General features: G+C 38.8%; 1 protein-coding gene across 8 annotated transcripts in view; it reads right to left on the minus strand.

The window, feature by feature from the left end:
* Positions 1-27,997, minus strand: part of HERC1 (HECT and RLD domain containing E3 ubiquitin protein ligase family member 1) — a 240,864-nt gene that overhangs the window by 153,587 nt on the left and 59,280 nt on the right. For all 8 annotated transcript variants that reach the window (XR_004030537.1, XM_030814531.1, XM_030814537.1 and 5 more), the window contains exons 2-8: positions 26,461-27,416; positions 13,970-14,065; positions 8,051-8,245; positions 6,311-6,622; positions 5,121-5,217; positions 4,409-4,552; positions 2,845-2,972 (exon numbers count right to left, since the gene is read on the minus strand). Coding sequence is in view for 7 of the 8 variants with exons in the window: in XM_030814531.1 (XP_030670391.1) it covers positions 2,845-2,972; positions 4,409-4,552; positions 5,121-5,217; positions 6,311-6,622; positions 8,051-8,245; positions 13,970-14,065; positions 26,461-27,390 (1,902 nt within the window). In the remaining variant the exon portion in view is untranslated. The remainder of the gene's footprint in view (positions 1-2,844; positions 2,973-4,408; positions 4,553-5,120; positions 5,218-6,310; positions 6,623-8,050; positions 8,246-13,969; positions 14,066-26,460; positions 27,417-27,997) is intronic.

Below are 27,997 nucleotides of genomic sequence, written 5' to 3' on the forward strand. Positions count from 1 at the left end.
CATCTTACCAGCTTTGAAAATACTGTCTTAAAACTTCTCCTTTATGTGTTTCTCACTGTTCTGATGAGATTTAAGATTAGAACAAGGTACGATCATATAAAATGGATTATATAAATCACAAAACTGATGTTTATTATTTAGTTTTAGAAATCCATCACCTCATTATTACAATAATTATCACTTACAAAGAGGACCATGTGAAGCAGTAGCAAGATAGTTCCCCTTAAACATCTTCATTTTTGACTAATGAATACCAAAATAATCACTAACTGGTTTAAGATGCTTGGGGAAAGGGTTAGGTGGGAAAAACAATTTTGTCTTTGGCAAGACAAATAGGTGAGTGACTGCCGATTTGGCAACCCAAAATCAACAAAATCAAAACAATCAGCAACCTGAATATTTTGTTCTTTATCTTCAATAGATTTTGGTAAGATTATATAGATTCTTATCTTCATGCCATCAAATTTAAGAATTTGTTTTTGTCTTGCAATTATTTTAGGAAAGACTGCTGCTGAGAGATTAAACCACTTCAATTAAAAATAAAGAGCACTGTCCGGGTGTAGTGGCTTAAGCCTACAATCCCAGCACTTTGGGAGGCTACGGCAGGAGGATCACCCAAGCTCAGGAATTCAACACCAGCCTGCACAATGTGGCAAGACCTGATCTCCACAAAAATTTAAAAAAATTGGCCAAGCATTGTGGCACAGGCCTGTGGTCCCAGCTACTCAGGAGCTGGGATGGGGAAGATCTCTTGAGCCCAGGAGGTAGGTCAAGGCTGCAGTGAACCATGTTTGTGCCACTGTACTCCAGCCTGAGCAAAAGAGTGAGACCCTGAGTTCAAAATAAAATAAAATGAGAACATATACTTGTACTTGTTTCCAGATAACTTAAGTATAGAATGCAACAAAATTCTAGTACATAAGGCATATTTTAGGAGATGTTAGGAACTAAAGATAACGACAGTGAAATAATGTATACTCAAAATCATCACAGAAGATTTCCTAAATCACTCATAAAGTATCATATACACTCATGCACCATTCGGTCAATAGCAGACCGCATTATCCAACAGTGGTCCCTTAAGATCTAATGGAGCTTTGATGCAAGTATTTTTACTGTACCTTTTCTATGTTTAGATAGGTTTAGATACATACTTACCATTATATTACAATTTCTGAAGGTATTCAGTACAGTAACGTGTAGTACAGGTTTGTAACCTAGGAGCAATAGGCTATACCATATAGTCTAGGAGCGTAGTAGGCTACACCATCTAGGTTTGTGTGGTACTCTCTACAATGTTCTCACAATAACAAAATGGCCTAATAACACATTTCTCAGAACATATCCCATTAAGTGACACATCACTGTAATACTGTCACTCAGTAAGGCCTACAAAGAATGTTCTCTTGCAGTATTCCTTCGGTTGAGCACCAGATGAGAAACACTTGGCTTGCCTTTAGAGACTGGACCATACTGCATAGTATGGTGGGAAGTCAGTACAGAAGAGACAGACTGAGGGAAAAGCAAATGTTGATCATCATTTCATGCTCAAGTTTAATGGTAAAGAGAACTACCCTTACCCCTTAAAAGTATTTCTGACTTTATTTTTTTCCATGCATATATATTTGATTTCATATAACTTAAGGTACTCATAATACAACTATTCTATACAGCAAACAATTTACAAGTTATCTTGGAATTCAATGTAATGGATTTATTATTATTATTATTATTACTATTATTACTACTACCAACAACTAATAGTTGAATAGTATTGGATAATCTATAGAAACTCTCAATTCTATGATTATCTTACATGATCACTTGTATGCAAAGCAGAAATTATTACTCCTTCATAAAAAAAGAAGCACATGATGCTCAGGGGATGTTTGTTATTTGCCTGTGTGTATACATCAAATACATAAGCATCTTCTAACTTCAATTCATGGATTCTTACTACAAAAATCATAGTGAGAAATATGTAGAAGAGATATTTTTAAGGCAGCAACTAGCTAATGTAATGATGAATAGCTTGAAGATTTTTAGGACACAAGGCATTCTAGTTTCTCAATGAATAATCCAATTATATGCTAATTTCAGCTTTTCTGCTCATCTGCCTTGTGAATTAGTCATAAAACACTTTTATACCACTGCCTGACACAAGGTGGCCTCCTATACATGACAGAATAAGTGGCCAGCTCACTTTTTTACTGCCATCACTGATGGATACGCAGGGAGAAATATTGTCAGTCTATAACTATACCTGGCTCCTCCCTATCCTCAACAAACAAATAGGGTAAGAGTGAAAATATGCATGTAAAAGTTCAAAGCTTATAAGCTATAAAAGTACAAAGCTTATGAGCCTTTATAAAGGCTCATAAAATTCCAACTATCCTAAGCCTGACTTCACAGTTTCTCAGAAACACCTAACTCTCTCAGAATATTTTCCATACCTAAGTGTTCTCTTTACCCTCCTTTTTGATCACCCTCTTGCCTTCTTAGTTCATATCACTGGCTCCATCAAGATCTAGTTCAGCTTTCCCCCACTATCCATGATGTTTTAGAAAAGGTTTAAGGGAAGGTAAATGCTAAAACATTTTAGAAAATCAGTTTAATACAAAGAACAGAGGCTCCACTAAGGTTTATCTGGGTCACATATGCCAGGTTAGAAAACCTGGTTCCTTCTCAGATACTCTACTTCAAACAGAAGAAAATATTTCATTTCAGCATGTTGCCTAAAAATGTATTTATTTGAACTTTAAAATTTAAATACAATTATTACTTTTTAGTCACCTAATCCTCTGAAATACTCTTAAGTCTTTTATACTCATCCCTTAGTCCTACCTGCCCTGTTGATGTCAAAGCAAGTGAAGACTGGCTCCCAGCACAAACTTTGCGAATGAACATTCCTTGTAAAGCTTCAATAACTTTAGGTTTATACACTCTGTTGGTATCACCATGACCAAGTTTACCTATAAAAACAAACATATTAAACAATTTACTTGTTTTAAAGAACCTCTACTCTTCTTAACACTACTAAAGTTGATAAAGAGCTCTAATGTTTCCATCACTAACCTGACAGATATGAAAAGCTATGTTTCTGATAGCTGAGGATGTTAACAAATGAGCATTTTTATTACAAGAAAGTTAACGACCACTGATAGCCTTTTATATCTTAATTTCAAGCAATTAAAATCAAGCAATTTAAAATCACTTTAAATCACTTTAAAAGAAACAGAAAATTTTTTTTCTTTCTCCCCCTTTAATGGCTATATTTCCAACTTCAAATTTGCTGACAAAATATACAGGTACTATATGCATATAATTTTTCATAAACTTTTTAAAAGAATGTATAGGCATATAATTTTTCATAAGCTTTAAAAAAAATCAATAGCTCATGAAATTGAAAACTTGACAAATCATTAAAGAAGAAAAACAAATTGCCAACAATCTACAAATCCAACCACACCAGGAATAAAAAAAGTATAAATTAAATGATACCATTTTCACTATTGAAATTATTTAATTAAATTTAATACATGCTGTTGTTGAAGACTATGGGGAAGTAAGCATTCACATTGCTAGTAGGAGTGACTAATTAAAGTGGACAAAGATTTAGTCATTCATTGTGTTGTTGTTAATACTGAAAAAAATTGAAACCATCTAGATACTCAACAATAAGAAACTGGTTTTATAAACTGTGCCACCATCAAATAAAAGAACACTTTGAGCCATTTAAAAGAATGATGTAGAGTCATGCTTGTTGATATAAAAAAGATACTCATGCCAGGCACGGAGGTTCATGCCTGTAATACAAGCAGTTTGGGAGACTAAATCTGGCAGATCACTCGAGCCCAGAAGTTCGAGGCCAGCCTGGGCAATAAAACAAAATCCTGTCTCTAAAAAAAATATAAAACTTAGGCATGGTGGTGCGTGCCCGTAGTCCCAGCTACCTGGGGGGCTGAGGCAGGAGGATCGCTTGAGCCCAGGAGTTTGAGGCTGCAGTGAGCCAGGTTTGCATCATTGCACTCTAGCCTGGGTAACAAAGCAAGACCCTGTCTCAAAAAAAAAAAAAAAAAAAAAAAAAAAACTATTAGAGTAAAACATATATATGTCAAAACATATATAAACTTATATAAAATATACACATGTAGGTATACTTTGGTTTTTAAAAACACATCTAAGTAGAAATATATGTAAATATTTGTATAAATGTGTATTTATTTAGAAGTCTATTTCCAAAATGTTAACAATGGTTAAAGTAACATTTGTAAAAGCTCAGTTCATTTTTTAATTTCTGCTCATCTGTATTTCAGTCATTCTACACTAGGCATATATAACCGAAAAATAAATTTTTTAAAAACTCAAGAAAAAAGCCAAAGCTACTGATAAATAATTTTTTACATACCATTGTCTCCTCCTCCAAAAGACCATACAGTTCTCCCGTCTTTAGACAGAGCAATAGTATGTGAACTGCCACAAGAAACCTCTCCTACATTGCTAATGTCTTTTACTAATGTTGGAATGTTACGACTATTGCTGTCACCATGACCTTGGATAAAACACACACAACAACAAAGAAACAACGTTAACTCTTTTTCTCTAGGCCTTGACTTCACAAGTAGAATAAATGTTACAACTTTAAAATAGAATTGAGATATTTTTTAAATGCAATGCAATATGACTAACATCTTCTCAATTTTCCAAGCTGCTCCTAAACTGGGTCATAGAGTCACTTCAGTGAACCATTAGAATATTCTTGTCATGCTCCCCTCACAGCACTTCCCTTATGTTGTCCTGTTTCATGCTCATGTTGACTTGTTTTCATTACCTACTAGATTATAAACTTCAGGATCATGATGGTATTGCTTTTATCCCAGAAACCCTACAGTGCCTGGTCATAATAGGGCACACTCAGTAAATGCTTGCTAGATTTAATTACATCTTAAATATCAGCACTAAAATCTAGGTCTTATCTATATAAAATTATCTTCCTCTGAGCTTAAACTAACAAAATAAATGACAGTCTTTGGCCTAGTAAATCTACTCTCACGGCTTCTCAGTAACTTAATCATTTCTAATTTTCTAGAAGAATAACTTTCATTTTTAAAAAATCTTACCTAATCTTCCAAAGTCTCCTTCACCCCATGTGTATAATTCCCCATCCTCTGTGACAGCAGCACTATGTCTGTATCCAGCTGACACACAAACAACTACCTGCATTGCATACAAGTAAATATGATGAGCATGCACATGTTAAAACATATAGTCCGTATTTGATCCTATACACAGAGACTTCACAGATACTAATATTCACAACCCATCCAGGAATTTCCATGTACAGTTGTGGAGGCTGTGTTCAGGACAAGGATGACTGGCTAAGAATTCAAGTAAGTGCTGAAATACATGCCTGTAATCCCAGCACTTTGGGAGGCCAAGGCAGGTAGATTGCTTGAGCTCAGGAGTTCGAGTTCAGCCTGGGCAACATGGCAAAACCCTGTTTCTTTTAAAAAATATGAAAATTAGCCAGGCATGGTGGCACATGTCTATAGTCCCAGCTACTCAGAAAGCTGAGTTGGGAGGACCACCTGAGCCCCAGGAAATCAAGGATGCAGTGGGCTGAGATAGCCTGGGTGACAAAGTGAGACCCTGTCAAAAAAAGAAAGAAAGAAAAGAGAGGAAGGGAGGGGAGGAGAGAGTAATAAAAAGAGACGATACGAGCTCAGTATCTTATGGTTCCAAGTATTTGTGTGGGTCCTTGGCAATTACTTAGGTACTCTAAATGCCTCACCATTTAGGTCTCTATTAAGATACCACCTCTTCTAAGAGCACTCTCTGACCTACCTCATTACGTAATACCGACCCTGCCCAAGGTAATCTTTATTGCTCATTTTTTTCTTTAATATTACCTGAAATTATTTTATATGCTTGTTAACTTATTATCTCTATCCTGAAGACTAAAAGATTAAAGTAGAGACCTTATCTGTCTTGTTCACTGCTACACGTCTAATGCCTAAAATACTGCCTGACACTTGAAAAGTGCTAAATGTTTGTTAAATGAATGACTCAGTTTGCTTATCTGTGAAATAGGGATAATAACTACCTTACAAGAATAATTATAAGAATATAAGAATTAAAATTCAATAATGTATACAAAGGTGTTCTGTAAACTGTAAAGCAGATATACAAAAGATTAAGCCAAAGGGTTGAAGGGGCAACTGCAGAAAGAACACATCAAAATCTGAAAGATATTGTCAATTACAACACCAATGCATCTAATTATTTTTATAACCAAAAAGAATGCACATACCTTTCCTTGTAGAGGTCCCTGAATAAGCTTGGGATATTTCTGTGTTGAACTATTTCCATGCCCCAGTTTCCCATAATCACCATCTCCCCAACTGAAGACTTCTCCTTCTGTCGTAAAGGCTAAAGTGTGACCATCAGATCCTTTAGAAGATGAAACCTTTTTAATGGATCTGTGAGGCTCGAATGTTAACTTTTTTAAAGTTGACTGATTATTGGAGTCTCCAAGGCCCAGTCTCCCATAGCTGCCTTTCCCACAAGCTCTAACAGAGCCATCCGTAGAAATGACAAAAGTGCAGTACTGTCCAGCTTCAATCTATAAACAAAGAATCATAAATATAAAATACTTCTGTGAGTATCAAAGTATAATATTTAAGGCTGGTTTTATCAAAGAGCCTCAAAGGAAGTCTTTTAGCAGAATATGGCACATGATTCTTCAGAGAGATTAAGGAATATACAGAAATTTAAGAGAACATGAATGGCCTTTTCATGCTCATGACTTTGTTGCTGAGTTCAAATTCTTCATGTATATGTTATCTTTCCAGGTTATTGTCCAGGTTATGATTGAATGAAACAACAAAGTAAAATGCTTAATATGCTCTTATAACTGAGAATGGCAAGACATAAAATTTTCCTTCCTATAAATTCCTTAGGGTACATTATGGCAAGAACCATATAAAATGTATTCTAAACCTATTTGAAAAAAATACATTTTAATGAAAGTAATAATCAAATAGAAAGTTCTAGCTGGGCTATAAATGTAAAAAAAAGTGATCATAAGAAAATGAAATGCTAATCTAGCAAAAAGAAATTCTAGTTTTTATTTACTTTTTTTTTTTTTTTTTTTTGAGACAGAGTCTTGCTCTGTCACCTGGGCTAGAGTGCAGTGGTGCAATTTCGTTTCACTATAACCTCCACTTACCAGGTTCAAGCAATTCCTGCCTCAGCCCCCTGAGTAGATGAGATTATAGCCATGAGCCATCATGCCTGGCTAATTTTTGTAAATATTTTTAGTAGAGACAGGGTTTCACCATGTTGGTCATGCTAGTCTCGAACTCATGACCTCAAATGATCCACCCGCCTTGGCCTCCCAAAGTGCTGGGATTACAGGTGTGAGCCACCATACCAGCCCTTTATTTACTCTTACTTGCCATTTGTGGTGAACACAACAGTAAAGTCTGTTGCTATTCTTAACACTTTAAAAATCGAGATCCCAATTTAGTTATTTGAAAGTTGGAAATGCTGTCAGGGATACTGGGGACTAAAAATGTATTATTTATTTATTTATTTATTTGGAGATGGCGGCTCACTCTGTCACCCAGGCTGGAATGCAGTGGCATGTTCTCGGCTCACTGCAACCTCCGCCTCCCAGGTTCAAGCTATTCTTCTGCCTCAGCCTCCCAATTAGCTGGGACTACAGGCATGCGCCACCATGCCTGGCTAATTTTTGTATTTTTAGTAGAGATGGAGTTTCACCATATTAGCCAGGCTGGACTCGAACTCCTGACCTCAAATGATCCACCTGCCTCAGCCTCCCAAAGTGCTGGGATTACAGGCATGAGCCACTGAGCCTGGCCAAAATGTATTTTTCTATTAAAGTGAAAAAAACTAATGCAGTATATAGATCAGAAATAACCATCGATAATTTTCACTCATTTAAAAAATACTCAATATTATTTAATGCAAATAAGCATGAATATACACCAGATTATCTACCAGTTTGTAAGCTATTTAGAAAACTTACGGTCTGTGCATCAGAGAAACTAGGAGCCAGTTTGGGTTGCAGTATTTTCTCCTGTGTACCTTCTACCAACTGATGGCTGCTATTGCTCCCCCAAACATAAACCTCACAGGTTTCGGAGACAATGGGAGCATCACCAGTCTGGATGCTATCTGGGCTAGCACATGTTCTCGAATAATCAGAAGCCATTCTGCAAACCTATTAAAAATTTAAAATATGCAACAAATAGTCAAGACAGTTTTAGTCTGGGCATTTTTTATATATAGCCTCTAAAGTTACTGTTGCCTTTCCTTCCAACACTCTCAAATGCTCAAAGAACCTATTAAATAAAGATAACTAGACTATTTACTCATATGGAATAAACCACTAAAAGACACTAATAAAGTGGCAAAAGTGGGAAAGGGGAGACACACAATCTTTTAGCTAAGCATTTTATTATTGCATACAAAACACTGTAGAAAAACAAAATTAAGAAATAAAATAGAAAAAATCACCATGGATAATCTTAACACCTTAATACAATAAATTTTACCTTTTAAATATATGTCCTTCCAGAATTTTTCATATACAAATTCTTTAACACAGTCACCACAGAAGATACATAAAAGTGACAAATCGCACAAAAGAGTCATGCAAATCCATGCCTACCTAGTCTTCATGATTGAATAGATAATATTCCATCTAGTAAAAAACATCACAATGTACTCAACCACTTCCCCACCCCCAACTTTTTTTTTAAATAGATGGGGTCTCACTATCTTACACAGACTAGACTCAAACTCCTGACTAGACTTCAAACAATCCTCCCACCTCAGGCCCCAAGTAGCTGAGATTACAGGTACGCAAGTAATCATACCTGGCTCCACTTTCCTTTAATAGGGCAATTAGAGTCTATTTACTTGTTATATAGGCCATTTTTAAGGATATAGTTGTTACTATACTTTTTATTACTTCCTTAGTAGAGAATCTCAGAAATGGGACTCGATATTCAAAAAAAGACAAGAATCCTATGATTCTTGAAACATACTATACCAAACTGCATTCCAAAATGGTGCTATTAATACATCACTAGTAATGTACGAAAGAAGGCTGTTCTAAAAACAGCGAAGGCACAAAGCAATTAACATTCACACATATATCTGAATACATAAAATAAAAATCATGGCTTATTTACCATTTCTGTAGAATATAATGGTAAAGTCTGTTGCCATTCATAAGCCTTTTTAAAAATCCAGGCTGCCTGCCAAAAGCATAGCACCCAGGTTGGCCATCCCACTACCAATTTCACTGAATCCATACTCATAATGAGTATTATGCTTTTAAAATTTTTTGCAAATATAAATGAGGAAAAAGGAAGATGCCCTTATCTTAACTTCACATTTCTTTATTGTTAGCAAAACTAAAGTTTTTCCATCTGTTTACTATATTTTGTGACGTGAACTTCTGTTCACTTATTTATTAGAACTTAATAGATTTTTTAATTGACTTGTATGAACTCAATACAATAAAGATATTAACTGACTACAGTGACTATCAATTTGTTTTCTGCCTTTTAGTTTTTTGATTTTGCTGAATCAAGCAAAACAAAAAAAGAAATTTAAGAAGTCAACATATCAGTTTGTCAGCACATGAAATGGGAGAGGATAGGGTCATCTTGGTCAGACACTTTAAATAGTATCCAAAACAATAGAATAACATGTGTGTTAGACAAATATTTTCCAGTGAACATGAGGACAGTATCTGAGGACAGCTGCCAGTCCCTAATAAAAGGTCTGGAATTTTGCTGGAGATAAAGGAGGATAGTGGGGCCAAGAGAGTCAGAATTGTTCATCTACAGGTCTATCACAGCCAGTGTGGTGGCTCCCACCTCTTGATACTGGCCAGCCAGGATTCCTTTCCAGGACAAAGCCCCTACACTGAGAAAAACTACTGGGAGCAGAAAAAAAATTGAACTGGATAGGGACAATAGAAAGGAAAGATGGAGAGGAAAGAGAATACCAAGACAAAAGTTGGGAAGGGGAACAAACTGGAAAACCATTTTTTTTAACATTACACACACAAAAAAAAAACAGAGGGAGGGAGTCCATGGAGTTTAAAAAGCCATCTTAAATCCCACCTCATTCTAAGAGTTCGGGAAAACTAATACTACATAGAAATAAGCAAGAGAAAAGTACTGAGGTCAAATCCCATATGAAGTTATTATAAAGTTGCAATGAGCCAAGATCATGCCACTGTACTCCAGCCTGGGCAGCAGAGACACCATCTCAAAAAAAAAAAAAAAAAAAAAAAAAAAAGACACAAAGGAAAAACAGAAATCTGAATTACAAACCCTCAAAAGTGAGGTAACATAACTCAAGAATTAGAAATAAGAGAGAGAAATCATTTTGGAACTGAAGACTAAACTAGAAGAAACCCAAAAGTAAATAAATACAGTAGATAATGCCCTAAGAGTAGTGAAAGACAAAAAGCATTTTTAGAAATCAAAATTTAAAAAGACAAAGTATTCAAGAAAAACTGACAAATATTAAAATCAGGCAAAGATCCAACACGCACATAATAGAAATCCCTAAAGAATAGAACCCAATCAAAGGAATAAAAATAAGAAACTGTAATTTAGGGACATTTTCCTGAAATAAAAAAGATTTGAAACTACATATTGAATTATCACATCTCTAAGAATATCAACCCAGAATGAATAATATCAAGACATATTCTATAGTAAAATTACTGATCCTTAAAGAGAAAAAAAAATCCTTTGGGCTTCTCAGCAAATATGCATGACTCACATAGGAAAGAAAATCAGATTACTTTTGAACTTTGACAGTAACAGTTTATGCCAGAAGACAATGGAGTAACATATTTAAGACAGACAAAAAGAAAAGAAAATGTGAACTAAAGAAAAGATGAACTAAAGAATATTATCAACACTGACATTCAAGAATAAAGAGCACAGCAATTATCAACATGCAAAAACTCAGAAATCTTGTTCTGATGAGTCTTTATTGAGAAATGTACTAGAGAATGACCCTCAAACTATCAAAAAGAATAGACATTGACACAGAGACCAGCATTGAGCATTAAATATGTAATCATTTGTAGAACTAATACTAAATAAAGGTTAAAACACAGAGACAGGCTGGGCGCCATGGCTCACGTCTGTAATACCAGTACTTTGGGAGCCCGAGGTAGAAGGATCACTTGAGCTCAGGAGTTTAAGACCAGTCTGGGCAACCATAGCAAGACCTCATCTCTACTGAAAATAAAAAAAAAAAATTAGCCAGGTGTGATGGCACATGCCTGTAGTCCCAGCTACTTGGGAGGCTGAGGCCGGAAGATCACTTCAGCCCAGGAGATAGAAGCTGCAGGGCACTATGATCACACCACTGCACACTCTAGCCTGGGCAACAGAGCAAGACTGTCTCAAAAAAAAAAAAAAAAAAATGCAGAGAGTATGTAATAACTATGCCCTATATAGATGCAATACAATTATTAAAAAACAGGGAAAGCATACTTTAGAAATTAATTTTTTCAGTAATCATACAGCAGTAGTTATTTGTCTTATTTTAGGACTGCTGTTTATGTGTATATGTGTGTAACATGTAATTAAAACAAATGAGTAATAACGGCATATTCTAATTCTCATTCTTGTATCTTTGGGAATCAGCAATCTTAGTTTAAAAGGAAGAAGACATAAATGTAAAGGTTAAGTAAAAATTCTATAGCTGTGAATTTGAAAGTATCAGTATGAACTCATTAGGTATCTTAGCTTTAAACACACATGTATACACATCCTAGCTCTGTCTACTATGAATATAAAAGCCTAGAAATAAACCAACTCAGTAGCAGTAAGCATTTCTAGCACCCTGATTGTGGTCTTGAATCATTTTCAAATAAAAGAAACCAGGACTTTTTTCAGAAAACTGGCTAGATGATTCCAGATTGGGGGCAAGAAATGTGTAAGATCAGCCAGAAACAATGAAACATATCAGAAAGCAAGGAGGCTATAAAAGATTATTAGGCTTATGTTAAAATAACTTAGGAACCACCCTGAAGAGACTAACAGCCAAAAATAACAGTATGACCTTCACTGCAGATAATAATTCAATGTGCTGAAACTCAAATAGGCTTAAATCTGTGGGTTCATAATGATTTATTTTTTATTTGTTTATTTATTGAGATGAAGTTTCGCTCTTATTGCCCAGGCTGGAGTGCAGTGGCATGATCTTGACTGACTGCAACCTCCGCCTCCCAGGTTCAAGCAATTCTCCTGCCTCAGCCTCCTGAGTAGCTGGGATTACAGATGTCTACCACCCCACCTGGCTAATTTTTTTTATAGAGACGAGGTTTCACCATATTGGCCAGGCTGGTCTCGAATTCCTCAGGTAATCCACCCACCTAGGCTTCCCAAAGTGCTGGGATTACAGGGTGAGCCACTGCACCCAGCCCATGGTATTTTTTAAATGAAGTTAATTGGCCAAGTTTGGAGGATGGTAGGAGGAAAATTCATTAAATTGAAAACTGGTAAATAAAGAGCAGATAGAAAGAATCAAGCATTTATTCTGCTCTTCCTATATAAACCGTAGCAGAGTAATCAGCCAATAAGGGAATCTCTTCATTAAAATATTGCAACTAATTGTTGGGAAAAAGCTGAGTGTTGGGAGGGAAACTGAGGCAAGGCTTGCATAATGTCCTCGCGAATGTGTCTAGACTTGCTGGCTCCTTGCTTCTAGCTCTCCTAGGCTCCTATTCCCATTATCTCAAGTAGCAGAACATGTTCCATATAAATGCTAAACCATCACAGCTGTAGACCATGCGCCTGCCCTTTTGACCTCCACATTCTCACCAACTATTTCTTTGTTAGATTACCAATAAAAACCGTGGGCTCCCAGAGCTCAGGGCTTACAATAGCGATGGCCCCCTGGTGTCCCACCTTTCTCTCTCAAACTGTCTTTTTCTCAATCCTTTGACTCCACCGGACTTTGTCACCCCCACGACCTGGTGTTGGGTCTGATCACCCCAACACTAATAAAAAGAAATGATAGAATTAGAATATATTTTTGCAACCAAGCACAAATGAATTAATATAGTCATTAAGCATCAAGGGCTGCTAATACCACAAAGAGAGACAACCAGATGGAACCTAATGGAAGAATACAACATGTATATAGCCTTGCTAAAGACGTAACACCTGAGACTGATCAAGCCTCTGGATCCAGCTGCCAATTTATAGGAAATACAGAGGATAAAGAAACATACGGAACTGCATCATGAGTAATCTATCAGCGAAACCCAGACTGTGGGAAATGCTACAGCCTAAAAAGCCTAGATTCCTGAACAAACATACTGAAGGAAAAGAAAAATGGAGGAGGGAACCTAGAGATTAAAAGATTTAAAAGACTTTCCTTTTTTTTTTAATGGGCAAGACTATAGTGTCTAAGGAGGCACATCTGGTTGACAGAACTATAAAGAAATGCAAGGAAGTGGTCAAAGTCACAATAGTGGTTACTTTGGGGAGGAGAAAAGAGGTTATGACAAGGCTGTGAAAGGGCTTCTGCAATGACTAATAAAATTCTCTCTTTACCTAGGTATATATTAGAAGGGTATTTATTTTATAATAATTCATTAAGCAATATATGTGTACATTTTTCTATGTGTTTTACTTAATACAAATTTTTTTCAATTAAGTTACCAGCACATAATTCAAAAATCAAAATAAATGAAAGGGTATATACATTGAAAAGTATGTCTCCTACTCACCCCACCCCCACCCTAGATACCCCAGTCCCACTCTCTAGAGGTAACAGCTGGTGCCACTTCCTTTTGTAGCTTTTCCAGAGAAAATGGATTATTTTTAAGGGATAAATACATGCCATAGCATTTTAACACAAAGTTTTTAATACAAAAGCCATGATTATTACATACCTCTTCAAAGAGACATAACGCTGCCTCATAAAGGGAGCACAAGCCATCCGATGTTCTGGTTGGTTCTCTCCACTGACTCCGATCAGCAGATGAACCCTGTAATTAAAACATTGTGGGACACAGTGTAGGAAGGGGAGAGACATATGCATTAAAATTACTTAAACAGTCTACAAAAACAACACCTATTTGAAGACCTGTTTATATAATTATGTGCACTGAAACCAAATCCTAACATTAGGTCATGAAACTAACTTTTGCAAGGAAGTTTTATTAAACGAGCTGGCTACTGCATCACATGATAAATTAAGTGCCAATCCCTCACTGATTACCTTATTAAAAAGTGATTTATTCCAAGGGACACAGGGCTCTAGAAACAATAAAGGAAGTGGAATTTTGCCAGTTACACACTCTTTGGGTGACCAATATCCAGAAAATGTGGTCTCAGGAAATACTCCCAATGGGTATATTGCCCACCTGCCTCCCACCTGACAGAATATAGCCAGCTTTAGTTATGACTTGACCAAAGCAGCAGAAAGTCTGTCCCTCCCTTCTTAGTTTCACCACAACCAAGGTCCCAGTGTTACAGGAGGTAGCTAGTCAGGCATGAGCAGGGCAGGAGAGGGGCCTCCCAACCCCTACCACCAGGTATGTCAGGTGACCATCAAGTGATACTCAGGCAGTGGTTAACTGTCTCTATAAAACAATAATTGATTGCAGCCAGCACCAGGGAAAGGCAGTCTCCCAACAGACAGAAAAAAACCTGAAACTTGTGATCAGCAACTTGCTAATAAGATCTCAGGAGCTGGGTGAGTGGGATCAAGCATGCACATTAAGAGGCAAAATGGAGGAGTTTAACTGGTATATGACCTTCTAGGGACATTCAACCGGTAAGGGAAGAACGCCTTAAGTGAGCACGCGTACAACTCTGGTAAACACACTGCGCATGCTCCCCTCGCAAGGGCTGGCAGGCCACTGTGCATGTGAATAGCCCACCCCCAGGGAAGAAACACAAGACCCAGGAAGTATGCTAACATATAAAAGCCTAAGTCAAAAGTCAACCTGGGCACTTGATCTCTCAAGTCACCTGCTTGGCCCTCTTCCAAGTGTACTTCACTTCTTTTCCTTCCTGCTCTAAAGCTTTTTAAATAAACTTACACTCCTGCTCTAATATTTGCCTCAGTCTCTTTATGCCCCTCAGACAAATTCTTTTTCTGAGGAGGCAAGAATTGAGGTTGCTGCAAGCTCATAAGGATTTGCCACTGCTAACACCAGGAAGTCAGTTCATCTTTTTCCTAGCAGAGCTGAGGAATCACAGCACCTCTCTGAGACTTACTCTCCACAATAGGACCCAATGGGAGAAATCATTATCTCATTAAAAAATGATAGGACAGGCGCAGTGGCTCACGTCTGTAATCCCCAGCACTTTGGGAGGAGACAGGCAGATCATTTGAGCTCAGGAGTTCAAGACCAGCCTGGCCAACATGGCAAAACCCTGTCGTCTCTACTAAAAATACAAAACATTAGCCAGGTGTGGGGGCACATGCCTGTAATTCTAGCTACTCGCGGGGCTGAGGCAGGCGGATCACTCGAACCCAGGAGGCAGAGGTTGCAGTGAGCCAAAATCACACCACTGCATTCCAGCCTGGGCAACAGAGTGAGACTCAAAAAAAAAAAAGATAAATCAGAAAGTGAACTCAATATCCATTGTCCCTCAAATTTCCATATCCTTAAGTCTTTAGAGCACAAATGTCAAGTTCTTTCTATAATTTATCCATTATATAATTGTGAAATTTTCATCAGTGGCTTTATTTCAAAGGATACTATATTGTAAAAATAATTGTATTCTAAATTATCTCTTAGCAGATATACCACAGAAAAGTATATCCTCCACAGGGGAAGAAAGATTGACTTAGATAACCCACAAGATCTCATCCAACTCTAAGATTCTCTGATTTTCAAATCAGGCTATTTTAAGTAACATGATTCCAAAATAATAATTAAAAAATGAATATTTTTGACCAAGTACAAAATTCCAATCAACGTCTTCAAATGCCCACAGTATTTATACCTAACTCTAATGTTTTTTTTTTTTTTTTTTTGAGACGTCTCACTGTCACCCAGGCTGCAGTGCACTGGCACAACCTTGGCTCACTGCAACCTCCACCTCCCAGGTTCAAGTGATTCTTGTGCCTCAGCCTCCCCAGTAGCTGGGATTACAAGCCTGCACAACCACGCCCAGCTAATTTTTGTATTTTTAGTAGAGATGGGTTTTGCCATGTTGGCCAGGCTGGTCTCGAACCCCTGACCTCAGGTGATCCGCCCGCCTCAGCCTCCCAAAGTGCTAGGATTACAGGCGTGAGCCACCGTGCCCAGCCTAACCCTATTTTTTAAAATATTTATTTATTTATGGATTTATTTATTTCTGAGACAGGGTCTTGCTCTGTTGCCAAGGCTGGAATTCAGTGGCAAAGATTATTGCTGTGAAAAGGAAATAAAAACTTGAGACTCCAATTCACCCTGACAAAAGAAAAAAATTAAGCTGAAGGCTGACTTATGCAAGAAGCTGCCTTTCCTTCTATTCCGAAGCAGATAGCTACAGATGAAAGGGTGAATATCCTCACAGGTAACTACTCTATGTTCACCTTATCTTACACAAAATGCCTATCTACTGAGCACCAGAGAAATACATAATTCCACTATTCTGCTCCTTTTCTCTAGCAATTTGTGGATTCAGTAATGTGACCATACCCTCCTTTGTTCCCCTCCAGCCTGCTTACCCCGTTTAAATAGTGAAGCCCTCAATATCACCTTCGGAGAAAGGCACAGATCTGTGTAAACCAAAAATAAAATTCAAAGGCCCCCAGCAACCATCTGAATGGACTCCCTCCTATGGGAGGGCACTCTAAAATTTAACGTGAAGAACTGATTCAGACCAGGACGGGAAGTGGGAGATTGGACATGCCTCATTATATCCATCCAGCATTAACATCAATACAGACCTTAAGTCTAAAAAGAAACATTTACAGTCTATTCTAAGCCTGCTACTTGGAGGCTTCATCTGCATGATAAAACCTACCTCTCCCACAACCCCTTATTGTAACCCACACATTCCTTTCTACTAACTCTTTCAACCAATCAGAATATGTTTAAATCTACCTATGACCTGGAAGCCCCCCCACCTCGAGTTATCCCAGCCTTTCATATCAAACCAATAAGATCTTACATGTACTGACTGATATATTATGTCTCCCTAAAATGTATAAAAGCAAGCTGTACCCCAACCGCCTTGGGCACCTGCCACCAGGACCTCCTGAGGCTGTCACAGGCATGTCCTTAACCTTAGCAAAATAAACTTTATTTCATTTTATTTGAGACAGTTTCACTCTTGTCGCCCAGGCTGGAGTGCAATGGCTTTCTAAACTGATAGAGAAAGATCAATTTCTTGTCTCAGACACTTCTTGGTTTACACTCATCTCCCAGGCATTGTCCTTAACCTTGACAAAATAAACCTAAATTGATTTGCAACCTGTCTCAGATAGTTTTTGGTTTACATAACTCACTATAGCCTCAACCTCCCGGGCTCAAGTGATCTTCCCACCTCAGGATCTATTAATAAGCTTATTATTAAGGCTTATTAACTATTAATAAATATTAAAATGTATTTATACATTAATATAATCATATAGGTCAAACATTAACTTCATCAATATTAATCCGATTAATTTGATTAATATTTATTTTAGTTATATTATATATTAGTAATTAATTAAAATTAATATCACTAAAAGCATATTGGCCAGGCGCAGTGGCTCACACCTGTAATCCCAGCATTTTGAGAGGCTGAGGTGGGCAGATCAGTTGAGGTCAGGAGTTCGAGACCAGCCTGGCAAACATGGTAAAACCTTGTCTCTACTAAAAATACAAAAATTCTCAAGGTATGGTGGCATTTGCCTGTAATCCTAGCTACTTGAGAGGCTGAGGCAGGAGAATCGCTTGAACCCAGAAGGTGGAGGTTGCAGATCGCACCACTGCACTCCAACCTAGGTGACAGAATGAGACTCCGTCTCAAAAAACAGAACATTAATAAAGCTTATTAACTATTAATGAAGCTTACTTAGAATTTTTTAAGTTTCATAATACACTAAAGGCTAGGGGTTTTTTTGTTTTGTTTTGTTTTTGAGACGGAGCTTCGCTCTTGTTGCCCAGGCTGGAGTGCAATGGCACGATCTCAGCTCACTATAACCTCCACCTCCCAGGTTCAAGTGATTATCCTGCCTCAGTCTCCCGAGTAGCTGGGATTACAGGCATGCGCCACCATGCCCAGCTATTTTGTATTTTTAGCAGAGACAAGGTTTCTCCATCTTGGTTCAGGCTGGTCTCAAACTCCCGACCCCAGGTGATCTGCCCACTTGGGCCTCCCAAAGTGCTGGGATTACAGGTGTGAGCCACCATGCCCAGCCTACACTAAAGTTTTATAGGTTTTTCGTTTGTTTGTTTGTTTTGAGATGGATTCTTGCTCTGTTGCCCAGGCTGGAGTGCAGTGGCACAGTCTTGGCTCACTGCAACCTCCACCTCCCGGATTTAAGCAATTCCCCTGCCTCAGCCTCCCAAGTAGTTGGATTACAAGTGCACGCCACCATGCTCAGCTAATTTTTTTGTATTTTTAGTAGAGACGGGGTTTCACCATGGTCAGGTTGGTCTCGAACTACTGACCTCAGGCAATCCACCCACCTCAGCCTCCCAAAGTGCTGGGATTACAGGCGTGAGCCACCGCGCCTGGCCTATAGGTTTTAAGTTGCTCTATATATTCATCTGTCCTCTTTCTATTCCATCAGGTAAATAAAACAATGGTGAAATTTTCATCAATCTGTATCTACTGGGCAGATAAACAATAAATAATACTTTTAAATAAAAACAGCAAATATCCCCAGCACTTTGGGAGGCCGAGGCAGGTGGATCATCTGAGGTCAGGAGTTAGAGAAAAGCCTGACCATGGTGAAACCCCGTCTCTACTAAAAATACAAAAATACAAAATACAAAATACTAAAAATACAAAAATACAAAAAATTAGCCAGGCGTGGTGGTGGGCACCTGTAGTCCCAGCTACTGGGGAGGCTGGGGCAGGAGAATCACTTGAACCCAGGAGGCGGAGGTTGTGGTCAGCCAAGATAGCCCCACTGCACTCCAGCCTGGGAGACAAGAGCGAGGCTCCATCTCAAAATCAAAACAAAACAGCAAATATCTTGCTACCCTCAAATCAATGCAATGTCAATCACTTTGGAGAGTTCTCTGAAGAGCTGAGTATTACATGGCAGAACTTTTTTGTCATCTAACAAGTTCCCCCTCTGCCTTCAAAAGCTGCTATGATGAAGTCCATGTGAATGACTTTCACACCACTCTTTGCACCCCAGCAAAGCTGCAGAGAAGTTTAATCTTCAGTCTCTTCATATAGCTTCCTTTTCTCCAAGATCTTTATAAATTTACATGTAAAGCTTCCTGTTGTCATGGTCTCTGTTATCGCCCCACCCCATTAATAATCATTATTCTTAATTATTCTCTTCAGCTGTTCCAAATCCCTCACTTCTCAGATAGCTTTCAGTAACTATGATAGCTAATCAGAGCCTTCCAATCATAGCACATTGCTCATCGTCTTCAGATCTCTGATTCTATTTTGACTGTTTCTCTTATTGCTGGGTCATCTGCTATTAACCTGCTGCTGCCAAGTCAGTTTTTCTTTTTAATTATTTAGGATGTTGCTTCTCAAATTTCAATGTTGACACGAATTACCTGGTGATCTTGTTAAAATACAGATCCTAATTAGTAAGTATAGAAGAAGCCTAAGATTCTGCATTTCTAACAAATGTAGGTGATGCCAATGCTATTGTCTGTGGCTCACACTTTGAATAGTAAGGCTTCAGAGTCCAGACTCAGGTATGGAATCATACCAGAAGCTAAGTGTTTAAAAAGTAACTAGTCCCTAGACATACAATGTGTTGCTACACCAACAAATACTTGGTTGCAGCCTCTCCAAATTCCCTAGTTAGCTGTGAAGCATTTCTGAGAAAAAACACAATTGTGATCTGTGGCTTCGTTATCTAAAAGCCAACTCTAGTGATCACCAAAACAAAAACAGATAAGGAGTAGACTGATGTACCTTTCTAGGAGCTGGCACCAGGGCCATCATGATCCCTCTTTTATGCCTTTCTACAGTATGGAGAAAAATGTTGAAAACAGCATAAAGTTTTTAGTGATAAACTTGGGTTTAAATCGAGGCTCCATCACTTACTCGCTCTTACTGAAAGGGTCTCATCCTGAGATGGGAATGATGCCCACAACATTTAGAGCTGTTGCATAATTAACTGAAATTATGTGTAAAACCTGCTTAGCACAGTTCCCACTACATAGTAAGATCTCAAAACTGATAGCAATAATTATTATTTTGCATTATGTATATATATTGAGAAAGAAGAGAAAATACTGGAAGCCTTTAATAAATTACTGCCAAATTTAACAATATCAAACCAACAAAATATCCTACAAACACTGTAATGACTGTTGTTAATTTCTTCCCAAAAAAGTCAGTATTTAAGGATAAGTCTACTCCAGCTTCAGTCAGTTATGATTAAAGACACACCTAAAACTCATTCTACACAGGCCGGGCACAGTGGTTCACGCCTGTAATCCCAGCACTTTGGGAGGCCTATGCAGGTGGATCACCCGAGATCAGGAGTTCAAAACCAGCCTGGCCAACATGGCCAAACCCCATCTCTACTAAAAAATACAAAAATCAGCCAGGTGTGGTGGCGGGCGCCTGTAATCCCAGCTACTCGTGAGGCTGAGACAGGGAGAACTGCCTGAACCCAGGAGGCGGGAGCTGCAGTGAGCCGAGATCCTGCCACGGCACTCCAGACTGGGTGACAGAGTGAGACTCTGTTTCCAAAAAAAAAAACAGGGCTAAAGCTGGGCATTTTTACAGAAAATAAATTTTGAAAAATATAGCCCATTAAATGTATGACTTCATTTGTTCACATTCTCAACATGATAGAAAGTTCAACGGTCCAAAAATAAAGTGGAAATTAAAATAAATTTTGGGGCCAGATGTGGTGGCTCACGCCTGTAATCCCAGCACTTTGGGAGGCCAAGGCAAGCAGATCACCTGAGGTCAGGAGTTCGAGACCAGCCTGGCCAACATGGTGAAACCCCATCTTTATTAAAAATACAAAAATTAGCTGGGTGTGGTGGTGCACGTCTGTAGTCCCAGCTACTCAGGAGTCTGAGGCAGGAGGACTGCTTGAACCTCAGAGGCTGAGGTTGCAGTGAGCCAAGATCACACCATTGCACTCCAGCCTGGGCAACAAGAACTAAACTCTGTCTCAAAAAAATAAATAAGACAGGTGCGGTGGCTCACGCCTGCAATCTCAGCACTTTGGGAGGCCAAGGCAGGCAGATCATCTGAGGTCAGAAGTTTGAGACCAGCCTGGCCAACATGGTGAAGCCCCATCTCTACTAAAAATATAAAAAAATTAGCCAGGCATGGTGGTGGGCAACTGTAATCCCAGCTACTTGGGAAGCTGAGGCAGGAGAATCGCTTGAACCCAGGAGGTGGAAGTTGCAGTGAGCCAAGATCATGCCACTGCACTCCAGCCAGGGCATCAGAGCGAGACTCTCTGTCTTAAAAAATAAATAAAATAAATTTTTTTGTTTCACAGGTCTTTACCTTCCTCTTATCTACCATACAAAATAACAATTTTTTTTTCCCCTCACATTTGTCTGCTTAAGATATTCAAAGACATAAGATTACATGGAGTACATTTCCTTCCATTCTGGCTGTTTTTATTCAAAATTGCTTCAATAACTCCACATTGCATATGGGATCAAGTCCCCAAAGCCTATAGCATGGGATACAGGGCCCTGCCTAGCTTGCAGCCTCAATCTCATCTCATTCCATTCCATACATCCTGGGGCTTGCTCTCCCACACCTCAATTGCTTTGTGAGCCTCTCATCTGAAGACTTCTCCAGCTCCCGTCACACACACACCTCACAATTGCTGGCAAAATCCTACTTTTCAACTAACTTCAGGGGTACTTCCTCCATAAGACATTTTCTGTCCCTTTGCCTCCCACCCTCTTCTTTCATCCCATCATCTCCTCCCAGTACAGACTATAGCCCATTATCATTAATTTGAAATGTCTGTGCATCCCTCTTTCACTACACTGTGGGCTGTCTAAAGACATGGATGCTACAAAGCTTATTCATCTTTTTAACCCAGTGCCTAGCAGTATCTGGCACACCATGCACAGTAAACACCTAGTGGCATCAAAGGCAAATGGTGTACATATGGTTATTTCTTATAATTTAAAGATGTACACTGAGATTACTTCCCTATTCTCATATAAGTTAATGAATATATTGTGTGTTCCCACCAAACTCATTACATATGTGTGGGCAGCAGAGATTAAGAATCACAGAAGTAAATGCAATTTACAGATTGAACTTATTTTTGTTAGGTTTTGTACCAGATACTCAATAGATGGTTATGTGCCTCTCCCTCTAACTTATAGCTTGGAGATAAGTTCTGTCTCAGTTACTCAAGGATAGAGAAATTCAAGATGGGGAGGATCAGGTCAGGTTGGGGTCTAGTGCATCAGAAGAGGCTCTACAAATTTCCTAGTTCTCAGACAACAGTAAAGTGTAAGAAACATGGGTTCTAGGCTGGGCACAGTGGCTCACGCCTGTAATCCCAGCACTGTGGGAGGCCGAAGCAGGTAGATCACCTGAGGTTAGGAGTTCGAGACCAGCCTGGCCAACATGGTAAAACCCCGTCTCTACTAAAAATACAAAAATTAGCCAGGCATGGTAGTGAGTGTCTGTAAACCCAGCTACTGGGGAGGCTGAGGCACGAGAATAGCTTGAACCCAGGAGGCGGAGGTTGCAGTGAGCTAAGTTCACACCACTGCACTCTAGCATGGGTGGCAGAGCAAGACTCTACCTCAAAAAAAAAAAAGAAAAGAAAAGAAACATGGGTTCTGGAGACCAAAAGCATCAGATACTATCACTGACTGTGCAAGAAGAAATAACAAATATATAATTCAGTTTAATAACCATTCCTTTCCCCTTAAACCAATCTGAGATTTAATTAAAATTCAATCTAATATAGGCCTGACGTGGCTTTGAGAGAGCTAAATTAGGTCAAACACATATTCTTCCCCAGAATAGATCTAGAATTCTGAGAAAAGCAATCTAATTTTTTTTTTTTTTTTTTTTTTTTTTTTTTTGAGACAGTCTTGGTCTGTCACCCAGGCTGGAGTGCAATGGCACGATCTCGGCTCACTGCAACCTCCACCTCCCAGGTTCAAGTGATTCTCCCTGCCTCAGCCTCCCGAGTAGCTGGGATTACAGGCACCTGCCACCATGCCCGGCTAATTTTTTTATTTTTAGTAGAGACAGGGTTTCACCATGTTGGCCAGGCTTGTCTCAAAACTGACCTCAGGTGATCTGCCCGCCTGGCCTCCCAAAGTGCTGGGATTACAGGTGTAAGCCACCGCGCCTGGCCAGCAATCTAGTTTTTTAAAGGTATCTCTGCCCCAATAAGGAGCTATATTATAGGGTATGGCCTTAGAGGGGAAGGAGGGAAGCACCTCCCTGACTAGTGAATTTGCTATTTTGTCTGGGAATGAGAGGCTAAGTAGAAAGAAAACTGGAAATCCAGCAGTTAAAAAAAAAATTATTTTACATCTACTTTAAGGTGGGCCTTCATGGAAACCCCGTCTCTACTAAAAATACAAAAACAAAATTAGCTGGACATGGTGGTGGGTGCCTGTAGTCCCAGTTACTTGGGAGGCTGAGGCAGGAGAATCACTTGAACCTGGGAGGCAGAGGTTGCAGTGAGCCAAGATCACGCCACTGCACTCCAGCCTGGGAGACAAGAGCAAAACTCTGTCTCAAAAAAAAAAAGGGAAAAAGGAAAAATATTTAAACTATCCGTCAATTATCAAATATGCATACAAGCCTAGACAATGAGGCTAAATGGACACTGAGAAAATAAATCTATTTCCTGGGGTAACCTCTTCCCATTAAGGAGCAATATTATAGAATAAGGCCTTAGAAGGTAAGGTCCTCGAGGAAGAGGCTTCTGCCTCAAGGTAACCAGCATTTTGTTCAAACACACCATTGGCAACCATTTAATCATATAACTATATTGTGCAATGATTAATATCTTTTTTGTAACAAAGGTAATGCAAAATAAATAGCCAGTAAAACGAGGAATTAAGTGACTTCTTACAGAAATATTAACGTGACCATAAATACATTATTTTTTAATATATATATATCTATTAGATACATTATTTTAGGTCAATAAATCGCTTTACAGACTTGAAAGGAGTATAACATAAGAGGATGTTACCAGAAAGTATTAAGAATCAGAAAACAAAGTTAGAAAAACATGTGCAAGTGAGAGGATTTGAATATTGAATAAGAAAACACAAAGAGGCCTACGCACCTCCCACAGCTGGTCCCTAAAGCCTTTCCTAATTATTACATCATTGCATCCCTGGGCACCTCAAGTGAAGAGTACAGAACCCATGTCAACATTCCATATCCCAAACAAAGCACGGCATGCTTTATTTATTTTTATGTAACAGTAAGAAATTCAAATTTTCATAGATCTTATGATCTAAAATCCCCAAGTACTTACCTATGATAAAATTGTAAAAAATGCCCCAATATTTACCATTTAGTTCATAAATGCAAAAAGTAAAGTAGGTGAAAACTTAAATGTCCCTGGTTTGAAAATAAATTCAACATAACTGGTTTTTATGAGACACTCCTGTCCAAAAGCTTTCTACTTGTTGGGGGTAGCGGGAGACTTGAAATATACATATATCATTTATAAGTGACATTTTTAGGTATTTTAACTAAATAGATTTGTTGGTTGACATCTGGTAACAAAGGATACCGAAAAGACTAATCAATGTAGGCTGGGTGCAGCGGCTCATACCTGTAATCCCAGCAGTTTGGGAGGCCAGGGTGGGCAGATCACCTGAGGTCAGGAGTTCGAGACCAGCTATGGCCAACATGGTGAAACTCCGTCTCTACTAAAAGTACAAAAATTAGCCGGGCGTGGTAGTGCACGCCTGTAATCCCAGCTACTTGGGAGGCTGAGGCAGGAGAATCGCTTGAACCCAGGAGGCAGAGGTTGCAGTGAGCAGAGATCACACCACTGCACTCCCGCCTGGGTGACAGAGCTAGACTCCGTCTCAAAAAAAAAAGACTTGATCAATGTAACCTAATTAAAATTAAGTCAGCTTTTAAGTGTTTGAGTCTTAATATTTTAAATTTGTATTTTATTTTTTATTTTATTTTTGAGACAGATTCTCGCTTTGTTGCCCAGGAGTGCTGTGGCATGATCTCTGCTCACTGTGACCTCCGTCTCCTGGGTTCAAACGATTCTCCTGCCTCAGCCTCCCAAGTAGCTAGGATTACAGGCGCGTACCACCACACCTGGATAATTTTTGTATTTTTAGTAGAGACGGTGTTTCACCATGCTGGCCAGGCTGGTTTCGAACTCCTGGCCTCAAGTGATCCACCCTCCTCAGCTTCCCAAAGTGCTGGGATTACAGGCATGAGACACCACACCCAGCCTAAATTTGTATTTTAAAATTTGAATTTTTATTCTTGGTTTTCACAAAGGTATATTTCAGTCTTACAAATTCTTGAAATTGATTATACTACACTATTTTATTATTTATTCTTTAATGTAGTATCCAAGGTTATGATAGTCAAATAATTAATTTCCTCTGACAACACGCTTCTCACAGATCTTTGCTTAGCTCATCACTTCCTTTCATTCTGGTCTCTACTCTAATGTTACAACTCAGAGAGTCATTCCCTGACCACATTAACTAAAACAGCAACTTTTCACCTCCCAACCTCTGTCCTAAGTCTACCAGTCTCTATTCCCTTTCCCTCTTTTATTTTTCTTCTTAGAAATTTTCACTACCTGAAATTATATATTTATTATCTGACTCCTCTACTAGGCTGTTGACTCCATGGGGGCAGAAACTGTATCCTCAAGGCTGTTGCCCCAAGGCCTAGAATAGTACTTGGCATATAGTAAATGTTTAATATAAATTGGGAAAGATGAAAATAAGAGGTTTTTTTTCTAAAGACCTCCTGATCACTAGCCAAAATCTCTCATTTTTCATAAGTTTGCTAAAATATAAAGTTAGATGAATTTCTCTAGTTCACATGAGAATCCACAAAACTAAAACTATAAACCTGACTCCTGATGCAGTAGTCTTAACACTGTACCAACCATATATATCAACACGCATAAAAGTTTCTTCACTCCAAGTATACGAAATATTTAATTAACTCAACAATCCCCAAAAGTCTCAAATCATTCACTATTACCACCAATTCATTAAAAACTGCATTGACTTTTCCAAAAACTATTATGAACTTTAAAGTTGAGATTTATAGTACGTACCAAAGAACGCCTCATCTGCATTAATATGGTCATAAAGCAGTCAAAGCTGATCATTCCTTCCTGGCTTGAGAGTAGTTTGCTTTTCTCCATGGTATGTACAACTGCTGAAGCTCCCAAAGCCATTTCTATCCATTCAAGAAGATATCGCAATGAGCCTCGTTGAGCTGCCAAACCAAGCAGCAACTCAGAAGCTAATCTACGACCTAAAGTGTCTGCCCCAGAATTAGGAATAGTGACTCCTTTAAGAAATGTTGTTACTTGCGATAAGCAGTCCAAGCCCATGGGAGGAATTTTGCTTTCATTTGCTAATGATAATGGTGGCAAGGAGCTCACAACTTCAATTGCAGTATGAATAACATCGTTGCAAAGACTGAGACCAGGTCCTGACACAGGCATCATCCAACTTTGTCTTAGAAGTGCAAATAATAAACTTAGACCAGTTCGAACACCCATTTCTATAAGTGCATCAGTGCTTGACCGGGGGCGTTCACTAACAGAATGGACATCTGCTGAACCAGAACTGCTCTCCGGAGAATGCTGCTGCTGCTTCACCTTGCCTTTGTCATGGTATTTATTAGAAAGTGCATAAAAGACACGCTGGAGTACAAGCAGTCGTTTTCTAAGTGCCCCAGCAAATGGGGAATCCGAACATACCATCTTTGCCAATGCTAGCTGGCTGCTAAGAAGGGCATCCAAATAGTGGTCCTGCTCATCACTTGAAAGAGACTCACGTTCAAAGTCTGGCAACTGTGGTCCTTTGAGGCATAAAACTTGTTGGGGCAAAGGTACTACTTCCTTATTGCTAACCAGTTTAGAATACAGAACAGCAACTCCCTCTCTTGTAGCAATAGATTCACTGTCCTCTGTAATCCAGGAGCTGTTCAAGTGTTCAAGCCATTTCAGCTTCACTGGTGGAATCATAGTTGCCATGTTGATTTATCCTTCAGCCATTAGTCCTGCAAAAGGAGAAGAGAAAACAGTCAAAAACATACAGAGGACTCATAAAATGTTTCTAAAATTTCATCTTACATTACAATTAATGATTTCAAACTGGTGGAATGCAGCCAGGTGCGGTGTCTCACGCCTGTAATCCCAACACTTTGGGAGGCCAAAGTGGGCAGATCACTTGAGGCCAGGAGTTCAAGACAAGCCTGGCCAACATGATAAAACCCCATTTCTACTAAAAATACAAAAATTAGCCAGGCATGGTGGCACATACCTCTAGTCCCAGCTACTTGGGAGGCTGAGGCAGGAGAATCGCTTGAACCTGGGAGGCAGAGGTTGCAGTGAGCCGAGATCACACCACTGCACTCCAGCCTGGGTGACAGAGATAGACTCTGTCTCAAAAAAAAAAAAGTTTATTTTAAAAAACAGTAATTTCTTCAGATGTACCTTTTCCATTCAGTTCTGATTCCACTATCAGTATAACAGTGGGTTCTACATGCTGATGACTCCCAATTTTTTATCTCCAACCCAGGCCTTCTCCCTAACTCCAAATTCATATATACAATTGCCTACTTGGCCCCCCCACATGGCT

Source organism: Nomascus leucogenys, chromosome 6 (genome assembly GCF_006542625.1).
Source record: "Nomascus leucogenys isolate Asia chromosome 6, Asia_NLE_v1, whole genome shotgun sequence".
Classification (NCBI taxonomy): Eukaryota; Metazoa; Chordata; class Mammalia; order Primates; family Hylobatidae; genus Nomascus; species Nomascus leucogenys.